This window comes from Opisthorchis viverrini (assembly GCF_000715545.1).
Source record: "Opisthorchis viverrini unplaced genomic scaffold opera_v5_76, whole genome shotgun sequence".
Lineage (NCBI taxonomy): Eukaryota > Metazoa > Platyhelminthes > Trematoda > Opisthorchiida > Opisthorchiidae > Opisthorchis > Opisthorchis viverrini.
In genome coordinates this window covers 260,674-278,401 of record NW_008751730.1, presented here as the reverse complement: position 1 = coordinate 278,401, position 17,728 = coordinate 260,674, and the positions used below count along the sequence as shown (strand labels likewise).

Here is a 17,728-nt window from a genome sequence, read left to right as displayed (position 1 = left end):
GATACCGCAGCATATTTACTCGATACAAAACGAGTGTATTTCGTTGCATACTTTGACACATCGCCTCTCAGCCACTGTGGACACGACAAAATCAGAGCGACAGCTAAGTCAATTTTGGCAGTTCGTTTGTTTCAATAGAGAGTAAAAAAATGAGCATCGGTTATTGTCCATGAAAATACAAAAAAGTGCATTGAACTGTTGCATTACCTGACTCTGCGTAAACGGCGAAAACGAGTAGAGGTATTGAGGCAGGTTTCATGCATCATACACTCATTTTTCTGATGAGAGGGGGCACCTTTTTAATGTTCTCGAAAAACAGAACAGCTGTTGTCAGTCAGATGAAAAACGTGTGGAGTCATTAAAGAAAGGTTGGCAGAGTCCAGGAGTACTTTCCAAAAACGCGGTTGTTGTGCTAAAACGTTTTTTTGGAGGTCGGATACACGGGATTAAAGGGATCACAAGTATGCGTCCCAATCAATGCATTGAAATTTGGAATTTCATGTTGATTGAATACAATAGAAACGCGGCCGTCAGATTATGGCATACTGATTGATTTGTTACCCCGTGTCTTGATGAACAGACCTTAGACAAACAAAACCACTTGTTCAAGATGATGAGCCAGCTCGTTGTATCAGAGGGGATTCGAGCTGTGACGTGCCCTAGGGACTTGTGGGAGAATTCCCTCTAGGATTGCAATGCCGTGACAAACTATCACAAAGAATCGTTCTTCTGAAGAAGCCCTAGCAAATAGGAGTGCAGGATTGTCCGCTCTGAAAAAGTGAATTCTGGGCAAAGAAAGAGGAATTTTGATTGCTGTTTCAACTTTGTAATGTATGAGGTAGCCGGTAAACTCGTCTAAACGGTGGTTTTCGCGCGTGCATCTGCAAAAATTATGATATTTCAAGATTTTTCAGTGACTTTCACGGGTTGTCAGACGATATTGTCATCCTTCTTGGTTTCATTTGTTTTGATTGGTCGCCCAGGTCAGGGGATCCAAGAAGCCGAATAGCAAAACATACTCAATCTGATTTGTTACTGCTTCGGAGTAGCGTAATCATCAATTCTCAAGTGACGCCAAGCTCAAAGCTGTCAAGCAAAGTTGCCTGTACACACCAGCGAACCAGACAAGCGGAATACTAAATCCGTGATTTATTGTCATCAATTTTCAAGTGACGGCAAGCTCAAAGCTCTCAAGCGGTAGTTTCCTTTACACCCCAGTGAACAAGCGGAATACTAAATCCGTGATTTATTCGTCTCATTTTGGATAGAGCAACAAGGGAAGGTACTCACTGGATGAGTGAATTTGTCGACTTCCCTTACCATAATTAATAATTTGGTCGGGACAAAAATTTGTAAGAAAAAAAGAACAGATTCGCGCGCTTCCCAACTGTCAACCTTATGTGGTGAAGGTCTGGTAGTAGGTATATCTATTCACATCGGTCTCTCTAACGTTGCGTCAAACAAATGTTTTCAATAGCATTTCCAAGCTGAAAGCAACCAGAATGAACAACAAGAAGTTCAATTGAAGATTGCTCAACATAGCATGACCACGTGAGTCATAATGACAGATGATTTGCATTGAACTGCATGAGATACTTTTGAGTTCTGATTGAACTCACTCATGACTGAATAAGTTGTGACCACGTGACCTAGATTAGGACAATGAACCGTCGCATATGCGTGCTTGTCCCACGTCCCAGCGTCATTATCGATCAGCCGGGCCGGGTAATTAAATTTCAAGCTGTCTGATAACTGATTGATGCCGCTGAGTGTAAGCAAGTATGCCTAGGCTCGTTTAGATCGGACTAACCAGACAGCCGAATCACAGCTTCACTGCCATCCTCCAAAATGCAATTAGGATGTTGTGTCAGTCATTTTTTCTATCGACTCCACCTGTAATTAACTTAATCTGATTAGTTATAAAGAATTGCGTACTTTATAGAGAGCCTGTGAAACACTGTTCTTTCATCTGACACTGGTTATTTAGACCTGCTTTCAATAAGTACCAAAAAGACAATCGAACAGTTGTACTCACCGAAATTCGAGTCTTCTCTGAAATGTTTATGCGCACCGTCGTAGTACCACCGCGTGGGGACGATGGGTGCCCCTTCGAACAAACAAAACAGCGTCAAGTTCAATCCCACGGGGACGTTCAGTGTTCTGATTCCGGACACCATTTGTGAGGACATGTAAATGTCGTATAGATAGGAGAGTCCTGGATCATCTGCAGAGAACTGTAGTCTTGCCTTGACTTTCGCTAACGGTTCTGAAATGAATAGCGGGAGGGAAATGGAAGTATTGATGACAATGTAATTTTTTATCCAACTGCAGCACTAATTCGGCAGCCATATTGTTGGGAATCAACCATATTGATTAGGCGACCGAAATTGTTTGAAGATATGAACTTGCTTGCAGCAGCTGACCGTAAGAACGGCAGGCCAGTCTACTTGCTGATGACGATGACAGCCTGGGTATGGTCAGTGTGGTGACCATCGTGATATAAGGTTTGAAGAGGTCAGTAACACAGCTATGAGCGTGTATGATGGAGTCTCACATAGGCTTTTTCACATTTTTTCAGTGTTTATCTTGACTGCTGTGCAAACGGCTTGAGCTGTAAATGGTTGCCCTTCATTCCATGGTTCAGCAATAAATGAAACAAATGAATAAAGTGCAGATCACGACATCTCATCATGGTAAACAAGGCCTGGTGGTAAAAGACCACGAAATGTCTAGGATAACCGCTGGCAGATCATGCCGTAGAATTGTGTAAGGTGAAAGATTTCGAAACCATGGACGACCGGGACCGCGGTACGTAAATAGGACTGGGGCGTACAAAGGAACAGGAATTTCCGTGCAGCCGACGGCTGGTAGATAAATAAGTAATGATCGTTCAGCTGTAACACCCTTTTGGTGCCTAGCTGCCGCTAGCTACTGGAAGGAAGCACGAGGGATGGGATCCCGCCAGGTTGCCCAAGCCTAGGTAGGAGAAGTCGAGATGCAGAGATCGGGTTCGAACCACGGACCTTCCGGTCAGTAAATTTGCGCTCTAACCACTTGAGCCATCTCTCCCCCCAGCATTTAGAAGACTGCGTGTGGATGGATTCTAAAAGTACTTGGTCAATGACTGGACATGCTACCAGATCCACTTCATGCATACGGACAATTCATACCAAACTATTTTTGAGGGAACTTTTGCTTTATTTTGTTCGAGACACTTTTATCGGACATTCAGCTGGAACTCATCGTAAAATTGTGATTAGTTGGTGCCGTGTGAAGCAAACGGAATACACGCGCGTTCGACAAATGCCCTCTCTCTCCGTATGTTGCACATTAATTTGGTTTTGACAGGAACTCTCGTTTAAGAGGCCGCCTCCTGTTCCAGTTGGTACAATAGTCGAAGTATCACGACAGGGTTCGAGTAGCACATAAGGTTCAGGACAGCTTAAAGATTGCACCAACATGTAGGGTGGAATCGATCTGGGCTATAGAAGATATTTCAGCAACCTTATGAGTAGAGTGCTAGATTTGGTGAGTCTACTTTTGTTCTTAGCTGTCCTCCCTCAACAACCTGAGATCCAACCACATCGCCGCATTGAACTGTTGGTCCCTCTGCGTCAGAACACACATGATGCCTAGTCCGAACCGGACATTTGTTCTAAGAACCAACAGCGAATACTGTATGCACCTGAATAAGTAAGTATGGACAATCGAAAGTTTTCACGCTTGAGCATTGTGACCGGTCTTCCCTAACGATTCGAACCACGAACCGTTCGACTCTGTCGATCGATATACTTATATGTAAAATTGAGACAAAGTCTTTAGCTGACGCCCTGGTTACAGACCGTTTATTATTGAACTGGTAGCTTTCATTTCCTGGTCTTATCGACTACAGAACTGGTATGATAGTGTTGGCTCGCAGTAGGTTTGTCTTCACTCGAATTTCCCTCAGGGATGAATAGAACCTGTGATAGTTTACCCTCTAACAAAATCAAAGTTTACAACAACGGGCAATCAGATCATTTCTATCCGAGACAAACTGGAGAACCTATTTCACGTGGACTCACTCAACAGACGTCGAAGAGATTAGTATACTCATACATTTTCTCAGAAATACGACTTTCAAAACTGTCCCGCGGACAATAACGCTCGAAAAAAATTCACTCATCACTTGGTTACCCCAAACACACTTTCGCCATCCTAGCAATCACATGTGCTCGCATAATGGACTACACACTCAAACATAAGCAATACTGACAGTTTGGAGACAGTCTGGTCTCAGCCACGTATAAAACTCACCTGTCTGCATGTTGCAAAAATACAACACGTCAAAAATGTCGATTTTTTGGTGAATTCCGATGCTGAGTTAGCTAGATATTTTTCCCGAGGAAAATTTAACTTTCAGCTGTGGAACAGTGAAGCCGTCATTTCGAATCAACATCACGCATTACTGCTTTTTTACCTCTGTCCAGAAAAGTTTTGATCTTGTCATCCTGGTTTTAGCTGGTCTGTCCATCAGTGGTTTGAACATCAGTCCGATGCAAATTAGGACGATGGGAGTGAATCTGGGACTTTGCTCTGAATTGAGCAGAACTAATTGGGTCCATCAGGAAGTTTTTTTAAAATTCTGCCCAATCTGAAAGTGCATTGTTTTGTGGGACGTTCCATTTGCTGTATCTCACGGATTGCTCAGCGCAGTTAATGACCCCTCAAGGATCAGTCGATAATCGAAGAACAACCAAACGAGTGCATATGTTCTTGGGTGAACTTTAGATCTTATAACATGCAGTTTATGCATGAAAGTGCCTGGTCAAAATAAATTCTGTCATTCTGGTGGCCTCATCACAGACAACGATAATGTTCTTCTCCAGAACTTGGTTTAAACTGCCAAGCTCTGAGTGAAATTCCTGGAAACTGAGACCCCGACATTACAATTCTGAAGATGGGTACCATCATTAGAGCCGCCGTTTTAATCGTTTGTGATGTCTTTTTTCAACGTAACCGGGGTATTCGTTCCCATGTGCCGACAGATATCATGTCTATTGATTAATCTGTTGGCCAGATCAGACGTCAGACGTCATCAGTCTTGGTGACGTAATTAGTAGGGGGTCGGTCCACTTTCTCTAGCGGCAACCTGATATGAATATACTTGAAGAACCAACTAGAAGCAAGGTGATCCCTTAAAGGTATATACATGCCAGTGAAGGAATGGCCCATTCAAGCGCACCTAATGATGTCTCCTCGATTGCTGACGAATCACTTGCAAGCTTATTGTCAAGCTCGGGAAACAGGTGAACGACCTCGTGATCAATCACCAATGAAAGCACTCGAGCAAACAATATTCTGATGAATCTTCGGACACCGTTTTGTGTTATCAGGTAGAAACTATCAATTTCGTGAATTGCGGGTCTGTGACAAGGTTCCAAACTAATTCAAGCAAAGCAAGCGCTAAACAAATGAGCTGCTCCGGGCGAATTTGAAGGAGACAAACACATGAGTTAAGGTGGTCACCCTCAGTGAGAGATTCTGTATGCTGAGATGAAATATCGCGACGTTTGGCAGACCAGTTTACGGTTACTATGGTGCATTCCCGTGTTCATCGTATCGACTACCCGTTGCATAAGTTCGCAAGCCTGAGCTGTGTTCAGCTTTTGGTTCGAAAGTCTATACACGAACCTCGCCACTCTAGACAAACAAACTGCTACATGTGGAGTGTTCAGACTCTGAAATGGTAGTTTGAAGACCTGCTAATGTAACGGCGGATACTACTGATTTGGCACGCGAGTAGTATGTGGCTTTTCGTAACTCCGCTTCGCATATATTGGAAAGTGTGATTTATTATGGAATTTGTGAAATTGCTTTGTAGCATTCGTTTGCATTTGAGTAGCAGTCGATGAATATTCAGGAAAGTTTAGGAAGACGCTTTCAAGAAGAAGACGGATATTCAGTTTTTATGAGAGTCTTGTTTTTCTGTCCAATAGTTTATATCTGTTCAGTTGGTGTTCTCCAATAAATACCTCCGCAACGAAGGCCTTCTTCATTTTACTGATAGGGGGGTTGCTGCAAAAACAAGGTTTCTGGAGCACTTTTCAAGCACCAGGGGCGGCATTCATACAGAAATATTGGGGGGTATTGTATCACCGCCGTTTTATCTCTATCGGAACTAATCCGCAGTGCGAATCTCACGAGTCTGCGAACATATCCTAGCTGACAAACTATCACCAATGAAAGCACTCGAGCAAACAATATTCTGATGAATCTTCGGACACCGTTTTGTGTTATCAGGTAGAAACTATCAATTTCGTGAATTGCGGGTCTGTGACAAGGTTCCAAACTAATTCAAGCAAAGCAAGCGCTAAACAAATGAGCTGCTCCGGGCGAATTTGAAGGAGACAAACACATGAGTTAAGGTGGTCACCCTCAGTGAGAGATTCTGTATGCTGAGATGAAATATCGCGACGTTTGGCAGACCAGTTTACGGTTACTATGGTGCATTCCCGTGTTCATCGTATCGACTACCCGTTGCATAAGTTCGCAAGCCTGAGCTGTGTTCAGCTTTTGGTTCGAAAGTCTATACACGAACCTCGCCACTCTAGACAAACAAACTGCTACATGTGGAGTGTTCAGACTCTGAAATGGTAGTTTGAAGACCTGCTAATGTAACGGCGGATACTACTGATTTGGCACGCGAGCAGTATGTGGCTTCTCGTAACTCCGCTTCGCATATATTGGAAAGTGTGATTTATTATGTAATTTGTGAAATTGCTTTGTAGCATTCGTTTGCATTTGAGTAGCAGTCGATGAATATTCAGGAAAGTTTAGGAAGACGCTTTCAAGAAGAAGACGGATATTCAGTTTTTATGAGAGTCTTGTTTTTCTGTCCAATAGTTTATATCTGTTCAGTTGGTGTTCTCCAATAAATACCTCCGCAACGAAGGCCTTCTTCATTTTACTGATAGGGGGGTTGCTGCAAAAACAAGGTTTCTGGAGCACTTTTCAAGCACCAGGGGCGGCATTCATACAGAAATATTGGGAGGTATTGTATCACCGTCGTTTTATCTCTATCGGAACTAATCCGCAGTGCGAATCTCACGAGTCTGCGAACATATCCTAGCTGACAAACTCTTGGCTAGTAGCCGAATACTAAAACCTCCGGTCAGCTGACCGACACTCTGTATAGTATGAACTTAGACAAAGTCAATCGAGGAATGATCACGTGATGTGGACTTCTTGTTTGGGCGTTGAGCGGCAATTTATCCTGCCTTATTCGCACTGCTGATCAGTCACTTGTATTCGAATGGTTTATTCTCAGCTTCGGCTTCCCTGCATAGACGAAAATTATCTGAATGAGCAAGCTCAAGTAAAGATGTTTAAATATCCCTCATGATCTCATGCTGCGTTACTGACTATGTAGTTCACTTTGTTTTGATTTCGATCTCCGAGCTGCCGAAATGTGGATGCTTCCAAATGCCGGATTCAAAGTTTGTCAGGGTTACTTGACCCATCGATCCGTCTGACAGTGATACCATGATGATAAAGGGGACATTCATTCAGTCTTCTACATTGGCGTGTCAAGGTCAATAGAAGTTAGTGCTTACTGTTTTGAACTCATCAGCTCCCCACACCCCCCGGAGGTTGCGTGAGTCACTTGTCCTTGGTAAATAAGTTCAACCTTGAGTTACTTTTGCATCGTTTTTGGCGTCAGGGGTTCTAGCCGTTCGGTTATGTTGCAAAACAACACACAAAGGATCTCACTTGTGACGTTCAACACGGTCTTCTGTTCGGCCATGATGACCTGCTCCATCAGTTGTGCTTCACACCTGTATTCTCCACTGTCGGACAGCTCCAGAGGGTGGATGAATAGGATGACAGCACTGGGCATTTGCTGCCAAAACAGAGGATCGCGCCTGGGACCTCTTGATCTGCCCGAAGACCACGGAGTTCCTGATCCGTCACCACCGACGTAGACCAATCGATAGCGGGATGCTGAGGACAGGGGAAAGTCGCACATGATTGTTAGTTAGTAAAACAATTTTCAAATAAATCGCAGAGGGTTATATGATGTTACCTTTCCCGTAGGGTTAACGACCCCACAAAAAAGAGCGTGTAACCAATAACTTTCTTGGTCGGCAGGGAACTTTGGTGTCAGATGGTTTTACGAAGAAGGAATTTGCCCACGATAGACTCACAACTCATTGTTTAAACTGATTAAGACCTGTACTCCACATGCCAGAAGACTGTCTACTTGATGCTGTTCTCTTCGTCCAACCATGCCGCGAGTGGAAGCGACCAACAGATGGACACTATGTAACCTCTCAACTAAGTACGAAACTGGGTTGACAACCACTGGATGGGTGCCACAGGACTCAGCTCATTACTGGTTAATCACATCAACAGAAATGGCTCGATCACATAGTCAGTGGCATCAAAGCTATCACGTTCAATGCGTGACTACCCAGTTCCTAAACTAACTGGACATGCCATCGCTTCCGAAGCTTGGCTGTATGTCCCACACTCCAGCTTTCCGGTGAACCAACTTACACTTGGTAAATGGTGCATAGCTGATACATTGAATTGAAGTTCCAGAACTACGACAAACAGGGACACCTAAAGCCATACGCTAAAGGTAAACGTGGAGATTATGTAAATAATTCATTGTACACTTGGTAAACGGCGCATAGCTGATACATTGAACTGAAGTCCCAGAACTACGAAAAACAGTGACACCTATAGCCATAGGCTAAAGATAAACGTGGAGATTATGTAAATAATTCATTTTACAGAAGCAGAAACCAACTCTTAGGAACCTGCCAGATCAATATCAAGTAGTCCAGATAAAATATGGGACCCATGTGGATACGGGTCACATGTTTTAAGTCCGCGACAAACTTATTCTGTCACTTCTGGAATCCGAGTTACATCCACAATTACAAAAAAGATATTTCGGATCAGGCCCCTCCAAGAACCCTTTTGAAATAAATGAGTACTGTTTGTTAAGTATAGGCAGCCACTCTGGGCACAGGTTTGAACGTAAGCCTCAGATGCAGGCAACCGTCACGAATTACGCTCAGTTTTTGTCATCCTCGCTAATGTTTGAATAAAAATTGCCTTTTACTGAATCAAGATAACCTTTCCCTGAATATTTTGTTTTCAGTTTTGCAATAAAATCAATACCTTGTTTGAATCATGTCCCTGGGATAAAATCAATACCTTGTTTGAATCATGTCATCTGGCAAAAACAAGAAAGTGTAAAGTGTACTGTAGTAAAAAAAACGTTGTACGGATTGTATACTTTCCGACAGACTTTGAATTATCGATCAAAACAAATCACTGAGGAGATATGTGAGTGGAAAATGTCGCATTGTACCAGACAGCGGCAAAAGATCCAAAAGGCGAAGCTTTGTAGAGACGAGACACCCTACTTTCCCAATTAGCATTGGCCATCTTGACAAGCGTCCTTGTTGTTCTCGGTTGTCTGTCCGCCTGGCTGACAAGTAGTATTGTGCGACGGGGTATCCATGAGAACATTTCCGGTCTAGTAACGCACAAAACAACAGCCCTACATAGTGTTGTCAACACACTTTGTGGTTATTACAACCTGGCAACCCGGCACTTACATCCTAGCTCCAACAAGAGATAGATATCAATATATGAATCACGTTTACCGACAAACAGCCTTAAAGCAAAGAACTGAATCATTGTATGAACAGGCAAACAATTCCCTGGTATTATGTCTCCCTACGTGGTTTCCGGAAAATGATGATTTTAGGTCTTTGAAGTAGACACAGGGGTGAACATTGGTTGGCTGCATGTAGATCGATCATATCGATCACTGGATAGTCTTGTCGATCAGTCTTTACCAAGTCGATAATCAGTGACATTCGCTCAAGTAGTGTTGACAGTCTAAAATGTGAAAACCTAGTTCAGGCCACAGCTAACGCACGTTTCAGGGAGAACGATATTCACTCATGATGAAGGAGAAAACTCTAGACAGCCCACTAGCTGCTCCGCCCTTATTCGCGCTCATCAGACAACACGAGTTTTTATAACCAGTTGATAAGATTTTCCGCCAAACAACTGTTATATTAGGAGCGTATTTGTACTGCTTCGGAACAGTTACCGTAAGACGCCGCTACACGGTCAGTCAAAAACAGCGAACTTACATATTTCGGTGGTAAAAAGTTGAACAGAAACAAAGCGTGTTTTTGGTGAAAAGTACTGACGTCACACTGGAACAGATTCCTAGAGGAATTTCAAATTTAGTAGGTTCACTCAATTTACATTGAAATTCCGTTTTGTTTTGTTTCACAGTGTTGAAATTCTCAATAGCTAGCTCTAGAAAACCGTCATGTTTCAGGTTCTTGTGAAAATCAATCGATTTCGGATGGATGTGCTCCCAGAGGATCAGAGGCGTCCAACATCGACAAGGGATCAAAATGGAGAAATCCGTTAGTTAGCCTGGGAACTATTGTCGCATTTGTTCTATTTCGGCAGAAACATCATTTGCGGCGTTTCTTTTAAATTGACCGGATTGATCAGCAGGATAATTCGATGCCATTGGAAACGTGTTTTCCGCAAAAAAATTGGCGAAAATACAGTGGTTTTGGCCAATCAAGCGAATTCCGATTGAAACGAAAAGTCAATGAGGAGGCTCTACCCTCGTGTCACAACCTGCGATCTGTATCCTTTGCCAGCAATGCAAGCCAAGATGAAGAGTGAATCACCATCACTGACAATGCCATTATCGTCCATACCCCTTTTGAGTGGCATTCATAGTATTTTTACATGCGGTCGGTTTTGCTGGCCTCTTAGCATACAGACGTACACAACAGGAGCGTCGTCCATAATGTATGCTTTACTACCCAAGAGGATTTGTGTTGACGGTTTCTTGACAAGCCGATTGTCACGACCACTACGGTTCAAAACCCATGTAGCCCATGTTCTTGGGGGCCTTCAACGGTAAATACAGTCTTTAAAAGGCCTATTATCCAACGCGACAACACACACAAACACGGGCGTATTACATTCGATTCTTGTGAAAGATGAATCAGCACACCTGTGAAACGCTCACCTTCTGTCAGCATGTCAATTTGTTTGCCGTTATGGTAGAAGTTCACCGCGGGTAGGCTGGGTTGGGATCGAGGCAGATGACATATCACGCGTCCGGTATTGCCAATTAACACTGACAGACGTTCGTCGGCATAGCGTGGAAAACGTGGAAGTTCTGAAGGTTCCAAACAAAGAGGTGGGGTCGGGGTTGTGGTGGGGAGGAATCGAACCGAACAAGTAACTATGAATAAAGGCAGGAAGTCTTATTTGATAAAGTAGCGCCTGAAAAAAAGCCAGTCCAACTAGGACACATGTGTGCACCTGGCCAAAAATACTCAAAACCGAACATAGCAGGCTGATTAGTATCTCATCATTCGATTTGGTTTCAAATTGCTCCCTGGGCTACAATTATAACTGCGCATATATCGAATGAAAAGTAAACAAATCAATAAAATTGTTTTGGACACACAGGAGAACTTGCACAAAGACATTCAGCTAGATATTTAATGGTCACGGGGCTGATAGTTTAGTTTTCAGAAATGTTCTTATCTATGAATTGTTTGGATCCCGTAGTTTCCTAAAAATTTGTGAACAAACACAGTTTGGATATCCGCCATTGATACAGCCCATTAGACCTTTTAGTCTCAAGATTGGAACAGGAGTGTAATACTCAAGATGCACCATCTGTTAGGGCTCTAGTGGCGTGAAAGCCCAAGAATAACAGTCACGTTTTCACCCGAATGCCACGTAACCCTGCCGAGAGTAAAACTGGTACAAGCAAAACCATTTCAGTCCTCAACGGAGAACCATCGTCTAAAACCACAATCTGTCTGTTCGCGCGAACTCCCTGCATACCCAGAACCCCGGAGACCATAAAGCGCATGATGGGATCTCAGACCAAACAGGAGGGCAACGTAGCTAATCGATGCAACAGATGTCACCCGTTCCCCACTTCGGTCACATCGATAAGTGAATGGATCATTCGCACTGTTGCTATGCCCGCAGGCTGAGCGGACACTTCAGACTACAAGGTGTAAAACAAACATAGGTGTGGTAAATTTCGAGTGAGAGTGAACAAACACAAATGCGATAATTAAAACCTTCAAATTAGTTCGCGATGATGTAGGCACCAGTTTGATTTTTAAAGAGCGACTTAGCTAAATTTTTCGTCTATGCTACTCTTCAAATGAATGTGCCGCACAAAGACTACCTCATAGGTCAGTTGGTAAAAGCGGAGCGTTTAGCTGTAACGTCCTTTCGGTGCTTAGCTGCCATACCACCCAAAGAAAACGCCAACACACCGTCAGGTTGGCCAAGCCTGGACACTAGCAGTTGAAATGCTAAGGTTGGGTTCGAACCACGGTCCTTCCGGCCAGTAGTCACTCAGCTATCTCAATTGATATGACATTAGTGATATCGCAGTATATATACCGGAAGGAAATTCCTCACCCAATTTTCAGCAACCTTGCAACCGGTTCCCTAAGGACCCTTGTTGTGAAGGTATCTAGGGGAACTCAGAGACAACCGTGTCTAAGCACAAACGAAAAGCGGGAGAACACATCGATAACGCCACCTGTTTAGATTCCCCGTTAGTCAGACCTGTGCTGAATTAGGTTGAACAGACAGTAACTTCCAACTCAACGGCTCTCTGCTAGAGACTTGTTCTTGATCTTTTCCACAGTTTGCATTCGCAGAAAATGATTGGCAGTCTGGTGAGTACGACAAGACGTTGTTCCATGCGGATTGCATGCAGATTAACCGCGTTTTGTTCTTTTATAGCGATGGCTCAGCTTGGAGCACAAACCGACAATCACGATTATCACCTGAGTCAACAAGTAAGTCACTAGCTTGTCAGGATACGCAGCCGGAATCATTCACTTGTTGTGCCAACACAGAAATTGTCTGACACTGTGGTTGGAAGGTGTCTGAGTCTCGTCTGTGCTTCTTTAATGGTGCTAGATACTTGAAATTTAAGTCAAGTGAATAAGAAATTGCAGCATGCCCTGACTATTCGCTAAAGAAATCCTTTCAATCGAACGACCGCCATTGCAAACACCTGTCATATTCCTGATCGCACTGACCAGCTGTGCACCTCAAACAAAAACGAGGTGTTTTTCAATAAAGATTTCATCCTGTGGGAGAAGCCGATTTATATCGATAAACCGAGAGACACAGTACAACTGCTTCCTTCTTACTGAGGTTGATCAATATCGCGCAACTCAGCAACCTCCAGCAACATTCGGGTTCTTGACCTCATCGCTGGTTGTTGAAGACTAAACGGTTGGGGTATCAGCAGTGTGACCGGGTAAGGTGTCATTCATCCAACACTTTAGAAATCACATTATATATGCATAAATCCCACTATATATTCATATATATACATATAACTCAGAGTTAATCACGCTGCGTATCAATCGCTTTTGAGGGACGATTTAGTGTTTAACCACTCGAATCTCCCTGAAAATTCAAGATCTTGTTGGTGATTTCAAAATGCGATGAAATGCGGTATAAAGCAACTGCAATGACTGGGTGAAATCTTGAGTGATACATTCCATAATCTCCTCATACTACTGACAATGATGAGTAGTAATTGGAAGCCATCCTCGCTCCCCAATCGGATGTTCTTCAACCGGATGTGCTACACAAAGGTCGCCGCTCCATCTTTAAATTGGTACGATATTAGAAACTACTCACAAGGTTACTGAAAACTCTTCGACAGCCCACGACTGGTTTCGCCCTTCTTGGGGCTCATCAGGTAGGCGCAGTCCCCGAGTTTCCGTCAAACTTATGTTCTACTTGAACCCAAAATGCACTGTTTTTGAGATATACACTCAGTTGCAAACCAGTTGGGCTTTCACGAGAGACTCAACTGAATCTCTCGTTTATGATATTCTACAATTCAGTGCGCTGCACACAGGCCGCCTCATGTTTCAGTTGGCATGATATTCGAGAATTAGCAGTATATTTTCGTAAAGGAAACTACTCACAAGGTTGCTGAAATCTCTTCTTCAGTCCACGGCTGGTTTTGCCCTTTTTGGCGCTCATCACCCAATCTGAAAACGCATTTGCATTCCAAGCCAGTGGTAAATAAACTGTTGGTTCCCATGACTTGTTTGCGCAAGCATGCCGGGGAAAAATCCGCCTGAATAAACTTTGGCTTGTTTTGAAAAAGGTCGGCTTCCTACGGTGGAAGTGTTTTGATAGTCTACGTAAATATTTCACTCACGTAAGTCGTGACAAAACATCACAAGAATAAGTGAAACGCATAGAAATGAAGCACTTGAGCTTGGATATATTGACCATGCCGCGGGTACACAAGACGTTTGGCGACTCACAAACATGACGGATGAGGTTTGGTAACATTTCAATGCTGTTTTTTACCTTGCATCAAGGAATCAGTCATCATGTGTTACAACGTGATGGGGCTCACGAGGTTGGACGGTTTGTGGTGCTATATCCCCAGCTCACCACCCAGCTCATCAACCGATCATATTCTAACGATTTGGTCGCTAGCAGGGAGGTCGCGATCTCTAGAGTTTTGTAAGTTCCGCACTACCGGTAATTTTCTCCAATTTTAGCGCATATTGGCTTCACATACATGCTCTTCTTGAAGCCAAATTGCTGAAAAAAATGAGCGAAATGCGCTCACTTGCGTACCAATTTGTTTTTTAAGGGAGGGCCACTTGATCCCAGTAGCACTTCCCGTGTTTGGTTTTATTCTTTGAGTAGAATATAAGGCTTGCGGAAATTGGGGGAATGCATCGATTGGCTGATTGGCTGTCGAAGAACCTTCAGTGACCTCGTGAGTAGTGTGTTGCACCCATATCGCCAAAAACGTACTAGCTGGAACATGAGGCGGCTTGGTACGAGAACATCAGAAAAAAAGAGATTCGGCTGCGTTTCAAGTGGGTCTTCCGTCGAAATCAAATTAATATGCAAATGAGTGCGCTTTTCAAATATTTCGTTTATTTTTTTATGAGGAACTTACCAATCGGAATGAGCCGAATGGGTCGAGTCCTGATTGTGCCCAACTCAGTGCTGAGTAGTAAATACAGAATCATATTTGGAAACAGGTTGTACACTTTAATCAACCAAGATTGATGATCGGAGGTTGGTGTGGAAGGGAACAGCCCCAGTCGTAGTAAAGTGCTGGGATTTTGCGGTGGAAATGAGGCGGACTGTGTGACAGGTATGAGGCTGGCATACGGTTGGCTAGGCGAATCACGTAGTCCATGTTGATCACGGTCCCCGATCAACCGTAATATGGGTAACTGAATGTGATGTTCCGGACTATCTTTGTAAGCGGCGGCCACGGAGAGAGTGGAGTTGAACGGGTAGACAGTGGTTTCCAGCTCAGCATTGATCACGTGCTGCCCACCTCCTTTCCAGTCAGCTGATGAATAGTATACCACTCCGGGTGGCTCTTTGATGAATTTTGGCAGTCCTGAAAAGTGAAAACAACCAATGAAGAAGAATTTTGCAATCCGTTTGAATGCTTGACAGTTCGACAGTATGAAGCATTTAGTTAAGACGATTGATACATATCCTGAGAAACATGTGCTTCCAGAATATTCGTCCAAAGCGTAAGTCCCTCTTAACTTGAAGAAAACGGCAGAAAAACACCAGCGTCTCAGAGTTTCATTAGACAGAATTCACCGACAGACTCAGTAGCCAGCAGCAGTAACATTTTGCGACATTTCGGATAGAATTGAACAACAAACAGACCTTTAAAACACAGGATACCCTATAAGACGTTTTTCTTTGGGCTTACATCTGACAGGTCCAAGTTCCCTCGGACCCAAGACCCTGTTTTTGTGTGTCCGAAATCCCCTCAAATTCATATTTAAGTTACCGGTATAAACTAACCTTTCGTCTGACTATTACCGCGTGCTGAGGACAGCAGCGCCTGGCATAAAATCAGTAAACATAGTCATTCCTGATGGAGTGCCGTCTGCACAAATGGAAGTACAGCCGGCCTCCTATATTGGACTCCGTCGGTCACTGAGGATTGTGTTTCAACGTGGCCAACTTTAGGGGCAAGGTCACGACCTTTTTATTTTCAGTCGCCAGCATACACTACTCAATCTGAGTAGTGAGCACTACCCTCGAGACCAGCAAAAATTGTGATTTTCTTGGAAACCCGTTCTCTCACTCTTGTAGTACGATGAATTTGTCCCGATTCGGTTGTAGAACACTTGCATAGCTTTAAAAGTGGTTCTACTCATTTACCTGAAGTAGACCTTGATGCACTCCGTCACAGGTGACAAGGAACTAACTCCAGTTGAATGGGTTTCACTTTGGCTGCTTCTGGTAAAGTTCCGAAGGGAACCCTTCCAACTCAGCACGTGGTCGCATTTTCTTTTCAGCTCAGGACGGAATCGAAAACGTTCGTTTTTGAGCATGCAACCTCCTGTTCCGTTTGGCTTATCACAGCCTCCATGATAACTCTAGCACGGCTAATACAACCTGCGATGACACGTAATTACACGCGTCGATCCACGTCGGCTATGTATCGGTCAAAGAATAGACTGGCCTTGGCAGGATGAATGAAGACAATATTGGTCGAACAACGATGAGTCCTTGGGTCTCTATCTCATTCGGGTCTTGGAAATCAGACATTTATCCTGGCACTGGGTTGGTGCCGTTCGGAACCTGCTTTCAAACTTAACCAACTGTGTGTAAAACCGCATTTTGTTCAGACTCAAGAAGACTCCGTTACCCCGACTAAGCAGAAAGAAGTCACAAAGATCTGCCCGGAACATCTGGCTCCTGAGAGCGGTTGAGTAGTTTTAGTGTCAGTCACGTGACTGATTGGAACGATCGCGTGTTTCCCTGACGATGAGCCGATTTCTCCATTCTTGCAAGACACGCATCGTGAAAGATTCACACCGAAGACCGCGCAGGCGTATACTGTCATTCACGCATGAATTTGGTTTCGATAGAAGACTCAAATAAAACCAGATAGATCTTTTGTTTAGAAAGATCCGGCTCTACTCAATGTGCTTCATCTAACTGCTTGATATTTTAGTTGGCATAATTTCATAAAGGAGACTAGAAGACTCAAACCAGATAGATCTTTTGTTTAGAAAGATCCGGCTCTACTCAATGTGCTTCATCTAACTGCTTGATATTTTAGTTGGCATGGCATAATAAAGGAGACTACTCACAAGGTTGCTGAGAGCTCCTCGATAACCCACGACCGGTTTCGCCCTTCTCGAGGCTCATCAGCTGGGTGAAATCCCGTCAACTTTATGTTCTACTTGTAACCAAATCAAAGAGACTTCGACAAGTACACTCATTTGCAAATCATTTTGGTTCTCACGGGAGGCTGAACGGAATACCAGCTGATTCTTCATTGTCTGTGCTATTTTTCAGTAAATATGCTACACACGGGTCGCCTCATCTTACAATTAATACGATATTTGAGATATCGCAGTTTGTGTTCCTGGAGGAAACTACTTACAAATATGAAATCTCTTTGACAGCAACCACGTGAGTTTTCTCCTAGAAAAGACTAAAATATCTTGAATATCGTACCGACTGATACACGGTACACAGCAAACTTATGAGTAGCTTGACACTTCTGTAGAAAAAAGCTTGTTTTCGGAAATGATCAATATCACAGCTGCTGACCTATCATTACCACTGGCTCGGCAATTGTTTGAAATACAAATATCGATCC

At 43.5% G+C, this 17,728-nt stretch overlaps 1 protein-coding gene across 1 annotated transcript in view; it reads right to left on the bottom strand.

Moving 5' to 3' along the window:
• The window catches only part of T265_13513 (hypothetical protein), a gene marked incomplete at both ends in the record, with an annotated part of 35,561 nt that overhangs the window by 11,527 nt on the left and 6,306 nt on the right, over positions 1-17,728 (bottom strand). Inside the window, 4 exons of the mRNA XM_009169238.1 lie at positions 2,036-2,266; positions 7,753-7,983; positions 11,069-11,221; positions 15,035-15,490. Coding sequence (XP_009167502.1) covers positions 2,036-2,266; positions 7,753-7,983; positions 11,069-11,221; positions 15,035-15,490 — 1,071 coding nt within the window. The remainder of the gene's footprint in view (positions 1-2,035; positions 2,267-7,752; positions 7,984-11,068; positions 11,222-15,034; positions 15,491-17,728) is intronic.